At 41.0% G+C, this 18,307-nt stretch overlaps 1 protein-coding gene across 1 annotated transcript in view; it reads left to right on the top strand.

Annotated features, from left to right (window-relative positions):
• MTMR6 (myotubularin related protein 6) overlaps positions 1-7,870 on the top strand; it is a 37,361-nt gene extending 29,491 nt beyond the window's left edge. Inside the window, exons 11-14 of the mRNA XM_072134321.1 lie at positions 82-282; positions 6,231-6,365; positions 6,465-6,591; positions 7,593-7,870. Of these exons, the coding sequence (XP_071990422.1) occupies positions 82-282; positions 6,231-6,365; positions 6,465-6,591; positions 7,593-7,853 (724 nt within the window). The 3' untranslated portion in view covers positions 7,854-7,870. The remainder of the gene's footprint in view (positions 1-81; positions 283-6,230; positions 6,366-6,464; positions 6,592-7,592) is intronic.
• The last annotated feature ends 10,437 nt before the right edge of the window (positions 7,871-18,307 follow it).

Below are 18,307 nucleotides of genomic sequence, written 5' to 3'. Positions count from 1 at the left end.
TGGAGGGGTAAGTGTTTATTTCATAAACATATTCCCTCGTGTTTTTGTTGTCTGCCTCAATCCTTTCTCTGCTGATTGTAGGTGCGGGCAGCTAGACAGTGACTCCAAGGAGATCTCCCCGGTGTTCACACAGTTCTTGGAGTGTGTCTGGCATCTGACGGAGCAATTCCCACAGGCCATCGAGTTCAATGAAGCGTTTCTCCTTCAGATACACGAGCACGTCCATTCCTGTCAGTTCGGAAACTTCATTGGGAAGTGTGAAAAAGAACGGGAAGAACTAAGGTCAGTGTGGATAAAGAATGACCTCTGGTCTCAGGTTTTCAGTATATTTACAGATGTAGCAGTGCTGAAATTGTCATTGACATGCGGAGCATATGTCCTCCTGTATATGTGTCTATACAAGCACATACCCCTTCATCCTCATAGATTGTAAGCTCTTGTGAGCAGGGCCCTCACTCCTATTGTTTTATATGACCGTGTTATTACTCTGGCTTTATAGAGTTTAATATTTACTATTATTATATAGCCTTATCTTTATTAATGGCATATACAGGTGGTCCTCTACTTAAGGACACCCGACTTACAGACGACCCCTAGTTATAAACGGAGCTCTCTGCCCCCTGTGACCCTTGGATGCTTTATTTTGGTCCCAGACTGCAATGATCAGCTGTAAGGTGTCTGTAATGACTTTTAATTGATATTCCTTGGTCGCATTACAGCAAAAAATTTTGAAAATCCAATTGTCACTGCGACAAACAAAAAATTTGCGTGGAGCTACAACTATAAACTATACAGTTCCGACTTGCATACAAATTCAACTTGAGAACAAACCTAAAGAACCTAACAAACAGCCTTCTTAAAGGGTTTTTTCAGGGAGAACTATTAATAGCCATCAATATTTAAAGGTTTTTTTTCCATAAATATTGAAAATACCCAGGAGTCTAGAGTTGAGGTAAGCAAACACTGAACATTTCCCATACCCCATCCAGTTCCCGATTCCTGTGTTGGTTTTCGGGCGTTGAATTTTGCTTTATCTAATGAGTGCCCTCCTTGGATGAAAGACGTCACTTCTGTTTTAATAGGGACTTAATTTCCTGTGCTTTTCCCTGGTATGAACAGGTCCATATGCATGGAAAACCCCTTTAATCTGTGGGGGGCTGACACCCTAAATTTTGAACAGTTGCTTGTAGTTACAGACAAATGGACCCAAAGTTTTCATCCAGGATTCGGTGCGTCCTGCGTGACATGGACCTATTGCCGCAGTAGCGGATGAAAGGCCAATCTGGAAAAATGACACTACTGGCCATGGCTGTAATTGGCCTGGGGGATACAGCTGGCCTATCATGGCCATGGCTAGTCGCAAGGGGCATCAATTTACCAGATTGGCTGTTGGACCATCAATCCGGCAATATGTCTTTGTCACGAGGAACGCACTGAAACCCTGAACGGAAACTTTGGGTTTTGCTCACCTCTACCTTTACCTTTCATTTTCCACCAACTTGGGGCAGGGCCTTGTAAAAGGCAGTGTAGTACCATAAGATATAGAATGCACCCCAAAAAAATCACTCAAATGTACCAAAATATTCGCTTATTTATTTTAGAATGAACTAGTATAACAAAGGGGTGTGGTTTTGTTGGATTGTTGAAATTGGATGTGCACCAAAATTTTGTTATTTTTGCTGTAAATGAAACCAAGAAATGGAAGGAGCAAACTGAGACTAGACTGTCCATCTAATGTAGACACTTAAAGGACATCTACCTCCAGGATGAAGGATTGTAAACCAAGCACATGGACATACTGGTGTGTGCCCCCTATGGCAGGACCTGTTCTTCTTTTAGCTTCTAACGCACATGTTTTTTGTTTTTTAATAAAGGCTTTAAAAATTATGCAAATGAGCATGAGGGGCTCCAGTCTCCATAAACACCTATGTAGCTTAGAGCCCCTGAGACTGAGCCCCTGCATAATTTTAAAATACTTAAAAAAAAATAAAACGGTATACAAAACTGAAAGAAAACAGATCCTGCCAGAGTGGACACGCACCAGTATGTCAGTGTGCTTGGTTTATAGTCCTTCATCCTGGTGGTAGATTTCCTGTAATAAATCTGCATTGTGTTTTGTGACATTATTCCGCCTACTACAACCATTGTGAGTGTGTTACTAGATTTATAACCATGAGGGACATTTTTACTTAGCAGGTTGTGGCAAGTATATTACCCCTGCATCAGTTCTAATTATGTCACACTATATGGTATCATTAACACATCTGCCATAGATCTCTGATCAGTACAGCCGCAGCGTAATGAGTATCCGTGAAGTGACCACGACGCTTCTTAGTGAGAGCAATTACTTCTATCTTATAACATTACTGATTGCTAAATCAAGAGGCTGATTTGCTGTATTTAGAGTGATTAATGCCCCATCAGACGCTGTTTTGACAATTGGCAGCAATTAGGCTAATGAACTAAAACGGTAGGTTACTGGATTAATCGAGGCTCAGATTAAGGTCACCCAATCCAGGCAGGAACAGGCTAATTTCCTAATTAAGTGGATGATCATTATGGCAAAATTAATTGGGGGAGCTTTATATAATGAGCAAAAAAGAAATAAAATATATATATAAAAAAATTATTCTCATATATACGTATATATGTATATACTCAAGTACAAGCCAAGTTTTGCAGAAATGTGGGAGCGTCGGAAGGCGAGTACACATTTAGTTTTTTTCTTACAGGCTGTATACTGGTGGGGCAGGGGGTGCTTGCTGTATACTGGTGGGGCAGGGGGTGCTTGCTGTATACTGGTGGGGCAGGGGGTGCTTGCTATATACCGGGGGGGGGGGGGGGAGGGGCTGCAGTCTATGAGCTAGGGGGGCAGGGGCTGCAGACTGTACGGGGGGCAAAGGTCTGGCTGTATAATGGGTTCAAGGGGCTGGATGTATATATACTGGGAGCAAGGGGCTTCTGGCTATATTAAGGGGGCATGAGCTGCCAGGCTATATACTAGGCTTATACTTGGGTCTTGGCTTATACTTGGGTCAGCTTATACTCAAGTATATATGGTATATAATCATTACATCTAGACGTGATGCTATTGTGAGAAAACGGTCTATTTTTCTATCGTCAGAAAATCTTCTATTGCTTATAAATTCAATAACTCCATTTAAAAAGAATTAAAGTTGGCACAATCAAAAGAGAAAAAGGAAATTTAGGGTGCTATCCTAAACTCTCACCAAAAAGAGGAAAACGGCAGCACTCCATTCAAGTGAAATAAAACGGCACAGGATGGAATAAACACCGTTTTTTTCCACTTGAATGGAGTGCTGCCGTTTTCCCTCTTTTTGATATATAAATAAGATAGGGCCCCCCATTCACTCTAGGGCCCCCCTTTTCTGTACAGATGAGTGTCTCCTGTCACATGACCGCTGCAGTCACAAGAGCAGGAACACTATTAATGCTCCTGTGACTGGAGTAACAATTTATTTTTGTTAACTTGTTCAATTAAACCTGGAAAACCCCTTAACCCCTTCCTGACTGCCATACGGCTATAAATATGTTCTATTTGCACACGCTCCATGCAGAAAGGACGTTATGACGTCATGACAGTGACCACCATCAAATGGCTGTATCTCCTGAACCCTGGCACCTAGACATACAATTATGGTGTCATATTAAACAGGAGACTCTCCCATTTAGTATGTACTAAGAATTTCACTTAGAAGAATTGTAGAATTACATGTAGTATCTGCATCTGTAGCTGAACCTGGGAAAGGGTGATACAATATTACTATACTATACTATACTATACTATAATATACTATACTTACTATATTTATAACATAGTTTGGTAAAAGTTGCTACTTTTAAAAATTGGCTAAAAATTATCAGTCAATTATTGGCAAATTTTATCAAGAAAAAAAATATGTAATTAATAAAACTGTCCTCTCAAATTAAAGTCTCACATGTCATAAAAAAACTAAGATTTGTTATGATATGTAAAGCTTTTCCAGAGATATTGTCATTTAAAGTAGCGCATAACAGAACTGCCAAAACCTGACCTGGACATTCAGGCACCAATGACCATCAGCCACAAAGGGGTTAAGTATCATATAAAAAAAAGGGTCAGGTCTCCACATGGTGATCTTCTGTTCACTGAATAGCAACCAATAGAAAAAGCTCTTTGCCCTGCTTGTCAGGAAAGGAGCAGAGCCCTTGTAGTCACATGAAAGAAGCTCAGTTATTCCCGGAAGTACCATAGAGTTGGATGAGGGACCCATGGCTCCCTATTCACTCATTTACCATAGTTATAAAACTGATGTTGGGAAACCGCCATTACAGAGATCAATATTGCTGCCAGTGGTTTTCTGCCACAGCTTTACATTCCCATTAACATGTTTCTGAGAAGCCTCAGCATTTTTATGATTATATATGAGCATGTATAGGAGCATGTAAAAACTATTCCCTGCAATATGTGGTTGTAAGAATTTAGATGTTAGTTTTTTATTTTTATTTAGTTTTTTCATTTTGTGAATTTTTGAATAGAAGTGTAAAGTTTACAAGCCGTGTAATTGTCGCAGTGTCCCTGTATCACCCAGGACACAGACATAAGAGCAGGTTCTCTATAATGAGACTTGTAACAATACAGGAAGGATAATGCGGCCTTAACGACTCGACCTCGCTGCGTACACAAATCTCTTCCTGTTGTATAATCTGACTGCAATGAAGTAGAGTCTTCTACAACTAAGGATGCAGAAAAATATATGTTGAATAGAAATAAAAATATAGGTACTCGAGTATATGCTGAGGTACCAGCATAAAAACTGCCACAAAAAACTGGGAAAACTTACCGGTATTTACTCGAGTATAAGCCTAGGGTGAAAAATGCAGCATCTACTCTCTAATTAAATGTCCAGTAGCAGCCTCCCCTTATCAATAAACTGTCCAGCTGAGGCCTCCTTTAAAGGAAACCTACCATTTGATTTGATGCATCATGAAGCAAACATACCTTGAGAATGCTGTAGCTACACTGATGCAGGAATATATCTTGGTTAATCCCTGAGCTGAGTGGTATTGCTAATAAAACAATTATACCATTCAGGACCTTGCGAAAGCTGGGACAGGCTGGCTGACACATTACACAGGAGCTTGAAATTACAAATGGAGGTTAGTCAAGCATGACTAGTCAAGCACTAATCAACCTGAGCTGGATCGCTCATACACAGTAGCTGGGGGATGGTGCAGTAATTGATTATTCTGCCTTCAGGCACAAGATAGATTACATCATCATCTCCTGTAGTCACATGCTAAACAAGTGCTGAAGGAGCCACAGAAGCGACAGAGCTTCATTATCATAATGTTTTATCTGTTTTATCAGCAAAACCCCTCAGCTCTGTGATTATCCAAGATATGATCCTGCATCAGTGTAGCTACAGCATTCTCGAGGTATGTATCCTTCATAATGCATCAAATCAAATGGTAGGTTTACTTTAAGGAAATGTCCAGCAGAGGCCTCCTTTAAGGAAATGTCCAGCAGAGGCCTCTTTAAATAGAACTTAGTACTTACCTTTTATAGATATAAAAGGGATAGATTACAAGAGAGATGGGAGTGGGATACATAGGGGAGAGAGAGGGATAGATAAATATATATCAGATATTTAATAGAAATATGGTTAGATCTGACATGAAAAGGAGATGGATAGTCCAGTAAAAAAGTCAAGCTGTAGTGGGGGGTAGGTACAATAATAACACATTACTTACTGTTCCGACTTCTACGCTTCCGCTGCCCATTGCGTTACTGCCTCTGGATACTTCAGGAGGCACTAGGAGAGGCCAATCCTTCGTGCAGGTAGGTCAGCGCACTGTGATTGGCTGTTTTGTAGCAGAAGCCAGAAACGGCAGTAACTGAGCTGTAAGAAGCTGTACGTGATGTGTTTATACTGCCCCCTATAAAGCGTATTTAAATATACAATACAACACAACTTTATTGATCCCCTGGTGGGAAATTATTTTCTCATTTGTAATATATATATTTTTCTGGAAACTCACATTTAGTTACATATTTAGATTATTATATAGTTAGATTACAGAGAGATGTATGGATAAATATTGAATATATAATATGAGACGGATGTGGAGAGGTTCATAGCATCCACTGCATAGTCCTACAACTTGTTTCTGTCTTTTAATGTGATGTAAATTCTTAGTCCAATAATTTTGTGATTTTCCTCCGACAGATTAAAGGAGAGAACTCACTCGCTATGGGCTCATCTTCTCAGTGAACAAAGCAAATATCGGAATCCAATATTTGACCTATATTCCTTACAGACCCAACCAGTCTTGGAACCAAATACCATCCCCTTTCATTTCAAGTAAGCTCTTTTGCTGTCCGTATATTAGGATCCAAATAATTCTTAAATAGATGTTATCTGCAGATTGTTATCTGTAATCTATAATTCTCTGTTAAACAGGTTTTGGAGGAACATGTATCACCAGTTTGACCTGACGCTGCACCCCCGGCAATCCGTCCCCAATCTCCTTGTAAAAATATCTGCTGAAAACAAGGACCTGGAGGATGAATTAAAAGAACTTCAACTGGTAAGTTTACTGTAGTTCTGCAGGCAGCATGTTATAGATATAGCACAAGAAAAAGGTGTCCGGCTCCTGGCAGGAGGAACGCCCGATTCCGAGAGCACGGATCGTCACTCCACCTGAGATCGGTTAAACACAATTTGTACACGACCCAGCTCAAATCCACCAAGGAAATGTGTTCCATAAAATTCTTCCTTTATTTCAACATCTTAAAACATGGACATAAACATTGATGTTTATGTCCATGTTTTAAGATGTTAAAATATAGGAAGAGTTTTATGGAACACATTTCCTTGGTGGATTTGAGCTGGGTCGTGTACAAATTGAGCATGTTTTAGAGCAGGGGGAGCTGAGCAAATTATACATAGTGTCCTTTCTGCTGGAAGCATGTAATGGAGCAGGAGGAGCTGAGCAGATAGGACACTATGTACAATATGCAGACAACAAGTTATAGAGCAGGTGGTGCTGATCAGATGTGCTGTACATATTGTCCTATCTACAGACAGATGTTATAGAGCAGGAGGAATTTAGCAGATTATACGTAGTGTCCTATCTGCAGGAAGCATGTTATAGAGCAGGAGGAGCGTAGCAGATTATATAGTGCCCTATCTGCAGGCAGCATGTTATAGAGCAGATGGTACTGAGCAGATTATACATAGTGTCCTATTGGCAGGAAAATGGTATAGAACAGGAGAAGCTGAACAGATTGATATAGGCTTAGTAGTAGTCATCTAGTCATCAACCGTAGTGACTGACACCTATTTTGTCGCCATTGTGCGTGGCATCTCTACAGCCGCCATTGTGCGTGGCATCTCTACAGCCGCCATTGTGCGTGGCATCTCTACAGCCGCCATTGTGCGTGGCATCTCTACATTATGCCTGGACACACACAGAGAAAATTATTAATTACACCAGGTCCCAGACAGCGCATTTAACATGGTGTAAACAAAGATTGCCTACACGTAACAGATTTTGTAATATTCCACAATTTTGTTTTTGTTCTATAGAAACTGAGTAACCTTAATAAAGGAGAAAATGCCGGCAACAGCTGCATCAGCTCCTCTACATCCCAAGGGTCTCCCAAATTAAAGGAATCTTCTTGTTACAAGAAGGAAAAAGCACTCCACCCCCTGCAGGATCCTAAACAGACCCTAGAGGGCAGCATCACTGAAGACAACCGCTATACTGACTACTCAGAGGAGATCACCAAGGCTGAGCCCTCCATTGTCAGCCTGGAATTTGGAGTCGCAAAAATGAGAGTTAGTTAAAGTAAAACTAGACTGGAGACGCGTCATGTGTTTGTTACTACAGTAGGGAGACAGGGGGCGCCACTGTCTGGCTTATGGCATCACATGGATAGTGAGTGTCTATGAGAGTGATGAAATAGGAATGGGTTATAGGGAGCAAGTCCTCGGGGGGCCCTTTATATGATGCTGCTAGTGTAGGGGGTCAAATACAGGAATGATATATACTGTAGGGATCAGATGTCTGTAGATAATGAAGATGCTGACTCCATATATGTGCTGGTCTAACAGGTTCTCCTAGTTCTTTTTAGGGTGAGTACCTCCAGAGTGCGTTTTACTTGTCCTGATAGATATGTACAGATTATATTTTATATTAATGGCGTTATGTAGTTGTAGTGGTAACATAAGGCGCTTTACCATTCAAGAAAGGTAATGTTATAACATAACATATCAGCAAAACAGTATCCATCTATATAAGCAACACCCAGCCCTTCCTCATAACTCATGGAGACCACTACTTGTTACTTTTGCATATTTTCTTTTTTTTTTCTCTAAATTTTCTTTTATGTAGGATTATATCATCTGTATGACTTGAAGGAATCAAAAAATACGTGTAAAGAGGTCCCTTCACCACCTCCATCTCTTTACATCTTCCCAAATTCCAGAGCAGATGGAAGTTTAACTCCATAGCGTTTTACCGATCCTAAACAATTTGTGCCAATAGTTTTGGTTCTCTACTGTCAGGTGGGTGCGGTCCTGGACTGAAGCAGACAGCCTTGCTCCACCCACTTGACAATAGAGTGTTAAATTTGCATGTTGGTTATCAAGTCTATCGGCATTGATTGTTCAGGAAATCGCAGGAGCTAGAGAAAATTTTTAAAAAAAATCTAAGGGTATAAAAGGAGGTAGTAAAAGGTACATCTTCTCTATTACACCAGAACACAGCAGGACCTTCATAGATACATGGTTTAAAATGGTTGTCTCAGGAACAGGCATCTGACATCCATCGTTAAAGGGATCCTGTGAAGGTGATTCGGGACACTGAATCACTCCGGGGTCCTTATTGATCAGTTTTTATCACTTCTGATCAGTAGTTTGGTGAAGCTGGCGGAGTACTGACTGCTTACACTGCATGGCCCGTAAGTGTGGCGTAGGCACAATGAAGCAGCGGTGTACAATCCTGGCTACATCTAAGCAACGCACAGCTGCCATGCTTCTCAAGGTCCGATGGACCCATCTCTAGGTTAGTACAAGTATTTCTGCCACACACAGAGGTGATGTAGCACCAATGATAGGCCCGATGCTTTTCAATGGACCCATCTCTAGGTTAGTGCAAGTGTTTCGGCCACACACAGAGGTGATATAGACAAACTTATCTATAAGGACCCAGGGGGTGGTTAGTGTCCTGACAGGTCCCTATTAAGTCAGATATGGAGATTTATCATCAAATTTCTGAGGTAAAACTGTACTAGTTACCCATGGAAACCAATCAGAGCTCAGCTTTAATTTTAGAAACTTCTGTGATAAAATGAAAGCTGAGCTCTGATTGGTTGCCATGAGCAACTAGAAAAGTTCTGCTCTAAGAGACTTATGATAAATCTCCCCTAGAATGTCTAAAAGTCCAAGTCCCCTATCAATGATCACAAGATTAGGGATGCATGGAAGCTCTGGCCTGGTAAAGCCTCCTTATACAGTCCACATGGACTCTCATCTGGGAAGATGCTGCTTTAGAGAGGTCAGACTCTTGGCGATAAGCTGGCTTTATTTGACTAGAAGTTGTAGAGCTACAAAAAACAATTTCTGTCTTTGGCAGAATGTTCACGAACGTATGCAGGCTGGGTTGTACCTGGGCGGCCATACGTCCTGCACGATGGAGGGGAGTAGGGGTGACCCCTCCCCTTTTCCATAGAAATGCATGGCATACATGCGGGGAAAGATAGGACCTTTCCTACCTTTTTACTGTGTACGGAGCGATATGGTGCCATACGTGTGTGGCATTGCCATAAATGGGGGGCGTATGTACGGCCGCAAGCTACGTCCCCATATAGTCGTGTGAATGTAGCCTTATTCTACTTTATCAGTGCAGGATTATATACTGTTCTTTCACTGTTGTTGTCACCACATAACTTACAGATCCAAAATGCACTTTATATGCTGTAGGGGATATATGATGGGAGTCCACCATGTCCCCATCCTCTGTACTAGGAAGGTCTTGCTGGGGGGTTAGGCTTCTTCTATAAAGGGAATTGTTTGCACTACAAAACTTGAAGCTTGTGCGATGCTATTGAGTGGTGGGGGGTGTATGCACATACTGCGCTGTGCTTTATACATTAGCTATAGGTGATCGTGCCTCTGACGTAGCCAATCTTGCTGCTTTTTATACTTTTTTTGTCAGATTTTTTTTTTTTTTTCCTTTTTTTACCCTAGATGTATATGACTGGACTTGACTGTAGCTTTTGATTTAGGGGGCTATTATGTAATGTAATATTGTAGAGGGGGTATACTACACTTATTAATGTTATGTCTTCTATTTTTGTGTCTTACCAGGACACCATCCTGCCCCATAATCTTTTGGCCCCAATGTCTGGGAACTTTCGGTCTGGCCAATCGCCCCCTCTCCAGCCCTTGACTGTGTATAAGACATATTTCCTAGGGTCTCATCAAGTATATATGTTCAGACTATCCTATCACAGGAGCAGGTTAATGTCACCATATCTATAATAGGCAGTAGCTGTTTTAAAGGGAGTGTTCCATTAATGTTCCCTATACTCTTATTATAGGACATGGGATACGTTACTCACCTAGGACAATGCCTTTTACTCCCGGTTATTGTTTCCTATTGATTGGGGAGTTTATTAGTTCTTCATTGAGCTGTTATTACAATATTAGGGATTATTTTATTACCTTTTGATACTTTTCTGTAAGTTGCCTTTAACGTTATCATAGATGAACGTCATATGTTTACATTCACTATTGGTGTAACTTTACAGGGGTGGTACAGCAAGCAACACTTATCACTCATCCACAGGGTAGGTCATATGTGTCTGAATGCTAGGACCCCCTGCCTGATCAAGAGAGCGGTGGTCCTGACATACCCCACTCATAGAGTTCAGATTGGCTGCTTTTATTAAACTCCATGTCCCATTAGATTCAATGGGGCACTATGGATCCCTGTTCATAGGAATTGTGGTCAAACTTCCAAAGATCACACAAATATTCCTTATCCTGTGGTTAAAGGGGTTGTCCACTTTCAGCAAATAATTGATATAAGTTGTGTATGTAAAAACTATACAATTCCTCACAGTTTTCTAGATCTCTGCTTGCTTAAGAAAGCTTCTATGTTTACTTCCAGTGGATAGAAATCTGTCATGTGATGGCACAAGCCGCTGTTATCACAGAATGTACTCGGAGCCTTGTGATATAACGAGCTGTGCACCTGTGTGACATCACATGACCAGGGATATAACGAATCATGCACCTGTGTGACATCACATGACCAGGGACAGATTTCTATCCACTAGAAGGAAACCTAGAAGCTTTCTATAGCAGGACAGCAAGCAGAGATCTAGATGGAAAATTGTATCACTTTTCATTACACAAACAATATCAATTATTTGCTAAAAGTGGACAACCCCTTTTAAGAGATGAGTACTGTTCATTGTACTACCCCACTGAAGTGACCCTCCACTTGGAAAACAAAATTTGACTTAGGTCAGAACCTCGTGGCGGTCCGGACGTCTATGACTTGTTCAGGAGCTGTAAAATCTGCGCTGTGCTTACTGGGACTGATAAGTGTAGGATGGACACAGGACTGCAAAGCTTTCTACATTTGTGATCAGCAAAGAAAACTTTTGTTATAATTGATAGTATAGGAGAAAAAATGTATTAGTTCATAAATATTAGTAAATAGTTGTTTGAAACAGTGCCGCCCTTGGCCATAGGTTGTGTCTGGTATTGCAGTCCTGCTTTAATAAATGAAATGTAACTAAGCTGCGCCCCCATGTGGCGGCCAAGGCATACTGCCTCTATGTGGTAGATGGGCACATCAGAGGCACTAATAATAGCCCTGAAAATCAGGATTTTAGCTTTTTTTTCAGATTTCTCCGTTTGGAGGGAATATTGCGTGTGAGACGGATGTTCTCTGGGTGAGATTGGTTACAGTTCTGCTCGGTTGTTGTCGATGTAGTGGACAGCTGTAATGTAGGACATGGCGCATGCAGGGTATGTGACTAGTTCATTCGTTTTGATGTGTATGGAGTCCTTCATACGGGCCTCATCTCCTGCATATTGGGCAGAGCTTACATGGTTATGCGATGGGTGGGGTGGATTATTTTGGTATAGAAATGTGCTTTCCTCTATGAAGAAGGAAATCTGTGAAAGTGCTGAGGGAACACTGTGTAACAGCCTGTGAAGCTACCGCACAGAAGAGCTGTGGTAACGCACCACAGCATAATTAGCATAACTCTACGAGTAGGTGTCCCTGGTTTGGTTTTGATGGTAGATTTCCTCGATGTGCCAAATCTAATACAAGACATAAATGTGCTCCGTTGTACGTCAGCTTCTTTTTTCAAATTATCTGTTTATAAATCTAATTGCCAAAATAAAAAGGACTTGGTCACATAGCTGCTTTATAATATGTTCATCCGATGAAGATATACGTGGCTAGGGGGAGTCAGTGGTGCCTTACTTAAAGGGAATGTCTCGTCTGGACACAATTTTTCATAGTAAATACTTAGGCGTAATCTAAATAAGGATAGAAAGTTGTTAATTAGGCGACATTAATTGATTCTTTGTTACACCTTGTTTTATAGTAAAAAAGCCTTTACATTTCTGCTTGTTGCAATTGGAAACGGTCAATGGGGCTGTCGACAGACACACCCCTAACAATGCAGCTACAATCCTGTAATGTAATGGGATGGTTAGCTTCATGGGAAGTGACACTTTGTACTGCAGATCCTTTAAACAGCAAAGAATGCTGGGAACTTAATGCTCTGAAGTTAAAAGAACTGTGAATGTAGCTCTGGAATATAATACAGGGTTTAACTCCAGATCATATAATGTATATACAAAATTACTTTAAAGGGGTTGTCCACTTTCAGCAAATAATGTATGTGTGTATAATGTAAAATGAAAAGTTATACAATTTTCCAATATACTTTCTGTATCAGTTCCTCAGGTTTTTCTAGATCTCTACTTGCTGTCCTTCTATAGAAAGCTATAGGTGCCGTACACCTGTGTGACATCACAGGGCCAGGGATATAACGAGCCATGCACCTGTGTGACATCACATGACCAGGGATATAACGAGCCATGCACCTGTGTGACATCATATGACCAGGGATATAATGAGCCGTGCACCACAGGAAGTAACCAGTGTAGCTTCCTATAGAATGACAGCAAGCAGAGATCTAGAAAACCCCAAGGAATTGATACAGAAAGTATATTGGAATTTTTTTTAACTTTTCATTACACAAACAATATCAATTATTTGCCGGAACTGGACAACCCCTTTAGCATTATACACATTTCTTTTACTGTAAAAGGTGTTCAAAGGTGAATATACATTATGATCATTGTCAAGAAATGTCAGATTTCTGTAAAATAGAGAGTTTTTTAGTGCAATGTGCCTTCTATCCTCTTATATATTATTATGGTGTAGAGCCTATCACTGGCCACTATTTGCATAAAAATATGGTCCCATAATGCATTGCAGCAAGGAAGCCATCACTAGGGGTAGATTATCTGGTTATTACATGTTTGGTTCCATCCATTGCAGCTGTTTGTATGTTACTCTACATATATTGTCCAGCACTGAACATCTGTAAATGATGCTGCATATTTCTATGTCCAGTTCATTAAACATGTAAAGTTTCATGCTGCACACTGCTTCCCGAAGTGTTTTGTTAACCAAATTAAGCAGAATTGGTAATAAAAAAGGTATCACAAACATGCATTTTCTTTTACTGTATCATAAATGAAAAACAAAACAATGTACACATCCGGCTTGGAAAGACACATTTAGGAACACTGCAACAGAGACACGCACCCGGAGAACTTCTGGCATAGTCTCACAAATACACCCAAAAAGTCCCCAAAAAAACCTCAAAATAAAAGAAAAAAATGCAAAAAGAAGGGGGAAAAAGCAAGTAAAAATAAAGATACATGCCCCCCCCCATGTAAAAAAAAAAAAAAATCCTCCAGTTTTCACATTGACCACAGTTCCCCATATTTGGCTGAAACTTCCTGTTCTATTAAGATCATTTTTCAACAGATTATCCTCCGATATAGTGTTATAAAGAAATGAATGCCCATTTATAAAAACACAATTTACAATCGATGATTGGGACTCCTCGTCCCCTCTTTGTACTGGTCACAGGACTTGCCTCCAACTGGTGTGTTTCATATCTTCATGTAAGAAGGGTAGGACTTCCTGTTCTATAGAGATTCCAATGTTTAGAAAAGGTGATTGGTTGATCTTGTACTCACCTCTCACTGGAACCAGGACTACCCCATGACTTCTTCTTTTGCATATTTTTTGTTTTAAAGGGATGAGCCAATGGTGGAAAGGAAACTGACTCTTCCAAAACATGTTCTGCTGCAGCCAAGGGTCACATTAATAATTCTTTATTTATATAGCGCACACAGATAACGCAGCGCTGCACAAGCATGTGAAATTGGTCCCTGTCCCCATGGGGCTCACAATCTAACAGTATGTTTTGGAGTGTGGGAGGAAACCGGAGTACCCGGAGGAAACCAAAGCAAACACAGAGAGAACATACAAACTCTTTGCAGATGTTGACCTGGTTGGGATTCGAACCCAGGACCCCAGTGCTGCAAGGCAGAAGTGCTACTCACTCAGCCACCGTGTCGCCAGATAATGAGTTGTTCCCCAAATGTAAAGTAAAGGAATTTTCCAGGAATTCTTGAAAAATTCTTCTTCAATTTCCACGTCACCCCGGAGATTCCAGTTTTCAGAAACTTTGGCTGGAAGTTTCGAGGAGTCACTTTTGCCTTTTGGTGGCCACTGTGGACCACATATTGGGAGAGACTGGTGGAGAAGGCCCATAAATCTCTTCATCATGTCAGTTTTCCTGCTTCTCCCACCCACGGAAGAATTGGGTGGACAGGGGTGTGGAAACCGGCAGAGACTAAACCAGAATTCTGGTTATAGGTCCGACCTGGATGAGATTGGGCACAATCTACTATGGAATAAATCCCTATAAATTTTGGGAACAAACCACCACTTTCAAGCAAAGTTTTTAGAGAAATATTTATAGAGAAACATTTATTGCATTATCTAAAAATGAATTACAGTATAGTAAATACAGGTACTATAGCGCCTGCGCAGGTAATTTCAAACGCCAGTCTTACTAAATTACCCCCAATGTCATAAGAGAAAGTGACTTCCCCATGGGAGGCCACTGATTGGCCAAAGTCTGTCCTGTGTCCCCTGAGACTTCTGGATGTGATGAAGACTGAAATTACCTGATTGACCTGGGATCTGCCAAGTCAGGCATGTACCCTTTTCTTTTTTTTTAGAGGCGGTCCCCGACTTACAGACGACCCCTAGTTACAAACAGACTCCTGGATGTTGGTAATTTACTGTACTTTAGTCCAAGGCTACAATAATCAGCTGTAACAGTAATCACAGGTGTCTGCAATTAAGATTTATTATTAAAGGCAACCTACCACCCCGATTCTACCTATAAAGGTAGAAGGGGTGGTAGGTGGATGAATGGGACGTGAGGATAGCCCTTTTTGGGCTAATCCTCACGTCCCGGCTATCTTTTTATAAAGTTTATTGCGGGCATATGCAAATTTATTTATGCGGCTACTGGGGCGTGGAGTAGCCGGACATGAGGCTACTAGTCGCGGCTACTCCACGCCCCAGTAGCCACGTTACTCCTCCTACCATTTAATCTTCAGCGCGCAGCTCCTCACAGCTGCGCGCCCTCGTCTGAGTCCCCTGCGTTCTGCGCATGCGCAGAACCCAGGCCTTTGGCTGCGCAGCCGCGGCTCCGGGGCCAGAGCTACTGCGCATGCGCAGTAGGCCGCAGATGCCGGGGGACTCGGAGGAGGGCTGCAGCTACGAGGAGCTGCGCGCCGAAGATTAAATGGTAGGCGGAGTAATGTGGCTACTGGGGCGTGGAGTAGCCGCGACTAGTAGCCTCATGTCCGGCTACTCCACGCCCCAGTAGCCGCATAAATAAATTTGCATATGCCCGCAATAAACTTTTCTAAAAGATAGCCGGGACGTGAGGATTAGCCCAAAAAGGGCTATCCTCACGTCCCATTCATCCACCTACCACCCCTTCTACCTTTATAGGTAGAATCGGGGTGGTAGGTTCCCTTTAATCCGGGTTTTTATGACAACCCAACATTTTTAAAATCCAATTGTCACAGAGATCAAAAAATTTAGTCAGAAGCTACAATTATAAGATATACAGTTCTGACTTGCATACAAATTCAACTTAAGAACAAACCTACAGAACCTATTTTGTAAGTAACCCGGGGACTGCATGTATTAAAATTTTAGATGTTACCTTAAATCCCATAAACAGGATTTAGTCTTTTATATGGTCACAAAACTCCTCTGTGGCTTGTAATACTCTTATAATTTACACGAAGGAGAATATTAATGTATTTATCTTGAGATTACACTGAATGTTGATGAATTTGTGATTTTTATTAAAAAAAACCCATTTAATAAAATGCATTAAAAGAGACAACATCCAATGTAGGTTCCTATAAATGCCCCATAAAACAAAATACATGTCACCCACAGACAGTGATGTCTATAAGAGACAACTAATGTTTCCTTCTTTTATCACTTGATGTAGGAGATGACATGATAATTCTATGACTTAGCCATAATTTCTATGATTTCTTTTATCCAATCTCTTAATTTCCTAGAGAAAAGCCCTCGGAGATGTGATAATAGCGCTTCATGTCTGACTGAGCTGCCTCTCATGTGACAGATTCATTATAGAAGAACGCACATTTTTTTTGGCAGTGGGGAGGGTCAGTCGATGCATTTTATGACCTAAAAGTAAAAAAAAATAATAATAATTATAAAAATAACAGTTTGCTGTCACAAATGTTGTGCTCAGTCTTTGTATTTTAGCTTACGCTCCACCCTCTGAAAACTTTAGCAATTTTTTACAAGCATAAGATTCTTACTTTGTGCTGCTTTGTCTTATATCCATCATTTATCTGCATAGTAATGGCCACCTCAGGTATAATAGAGGTTATAACAAACTGCACATTAGCAGTAGCACTCACTAAATGTAAGATGGTCACTAATAACCCCACAGAGGGCCACGTTTAATAATTCCAGGTCACTAGTGAGGCAAAGGAGTAATGGATTCTGGTAATACAAATCTCTGTCACTATTAACACCCTTCCCAGGATCTATGATGCTGGTACAGAACTGCTTTTTAAATGTTAAAGAGAGTTTATCAGTATTTTTGACTACCTTTTGCCTGTCTTAAATCAAATCTTTGTGTATACAGTATCGGCACTGTGATGGCAAAAAAATGGCCTTGTGTTCCAGGATTGTAGCAGGACTTGATGCACTGGAGACATTTCCTCACACTGCTGTGCCCTAGCACTCTTGTATTGAGCTACTTCACAAACCCAGTTCTCATTGACTTCTATATTATACTATACAGAAGTGTCAGGACACATCCTCAGTGCACCAAGTCCAGCTAAATTCCTTAATTAAAAAAAAAAAATCACAGTCCTGCTTTTAGACACACAAAGGGGTGGTTACATAGATCACTAGAGACAACACTGTTTGCAGCTTTGTATGCTTAAATCTGCACATTGAAGGTCTACTGCCTCCTTTTCGCATACTAAACTGCCCCAGAGCACCATTTACTCCTATAGGACTTGCATACCCATATGTGCTATATGAACAGCTGAGACTGAAGCCTGTGCATGCATTGTATGACATGATGGAGGAGTCTAGGATACTAGCTATCCCTTTGGTGCACTAGGGGTTAACTGAATACAATGGGACCGAGCTGGTGAAGCCGGAATGTACCTAATCCTGGATACATTGGTTATAGTTTCATGTATCGATATCATGTTCCCTACAGAATGTATCATCCTATGCAACAATGTAATAGCTACACAGAGGAGTATTATGTAACATCAGTGTTCTTCCATCACATCCCTGCGCTGTTATCAGGGTTATTGTGCCATCTATCAGGAGGACAGGCAGATGGTACTAGAGGATACATTCTCCTCCACCCTGTAATGTAATCATGTTATGTAACCCGCTGGCCGCGCTTCTGGTGCCATCCCAGCCTGAAGGGATCAATAATAAGAATTGGTAAATCTCAATCCCATTTATAGTGATTGTCTAAAGGCAGAGCGAGACACAGTGGTCACTATATAGTAACCCGGGGAATGGATAATAATCTGGCCATGGCTTGTACCTGTGTGCCCTACACATAAGCAGGACATTGTATTAT

Source organism: Engystomops pustulosus, chromosome 2, assembly GCF_040894005.1.
Source record: "Engystomops pustulosus chromosome 2, aEngPut4.maternal, whole genome shotgun sequence".
Taxonomy (NCBI): Eukaryota; Metazoa; Chordata; class Amphibia; order Anura; family Leptodactylidae; genus Engystomops; species Engystomops pustulosus.
The sequence above is the reverse complement of the archived record's forward strand: the minus strand, read 5'-3'. Positions and strand labels throughout refer to the sequence as shown.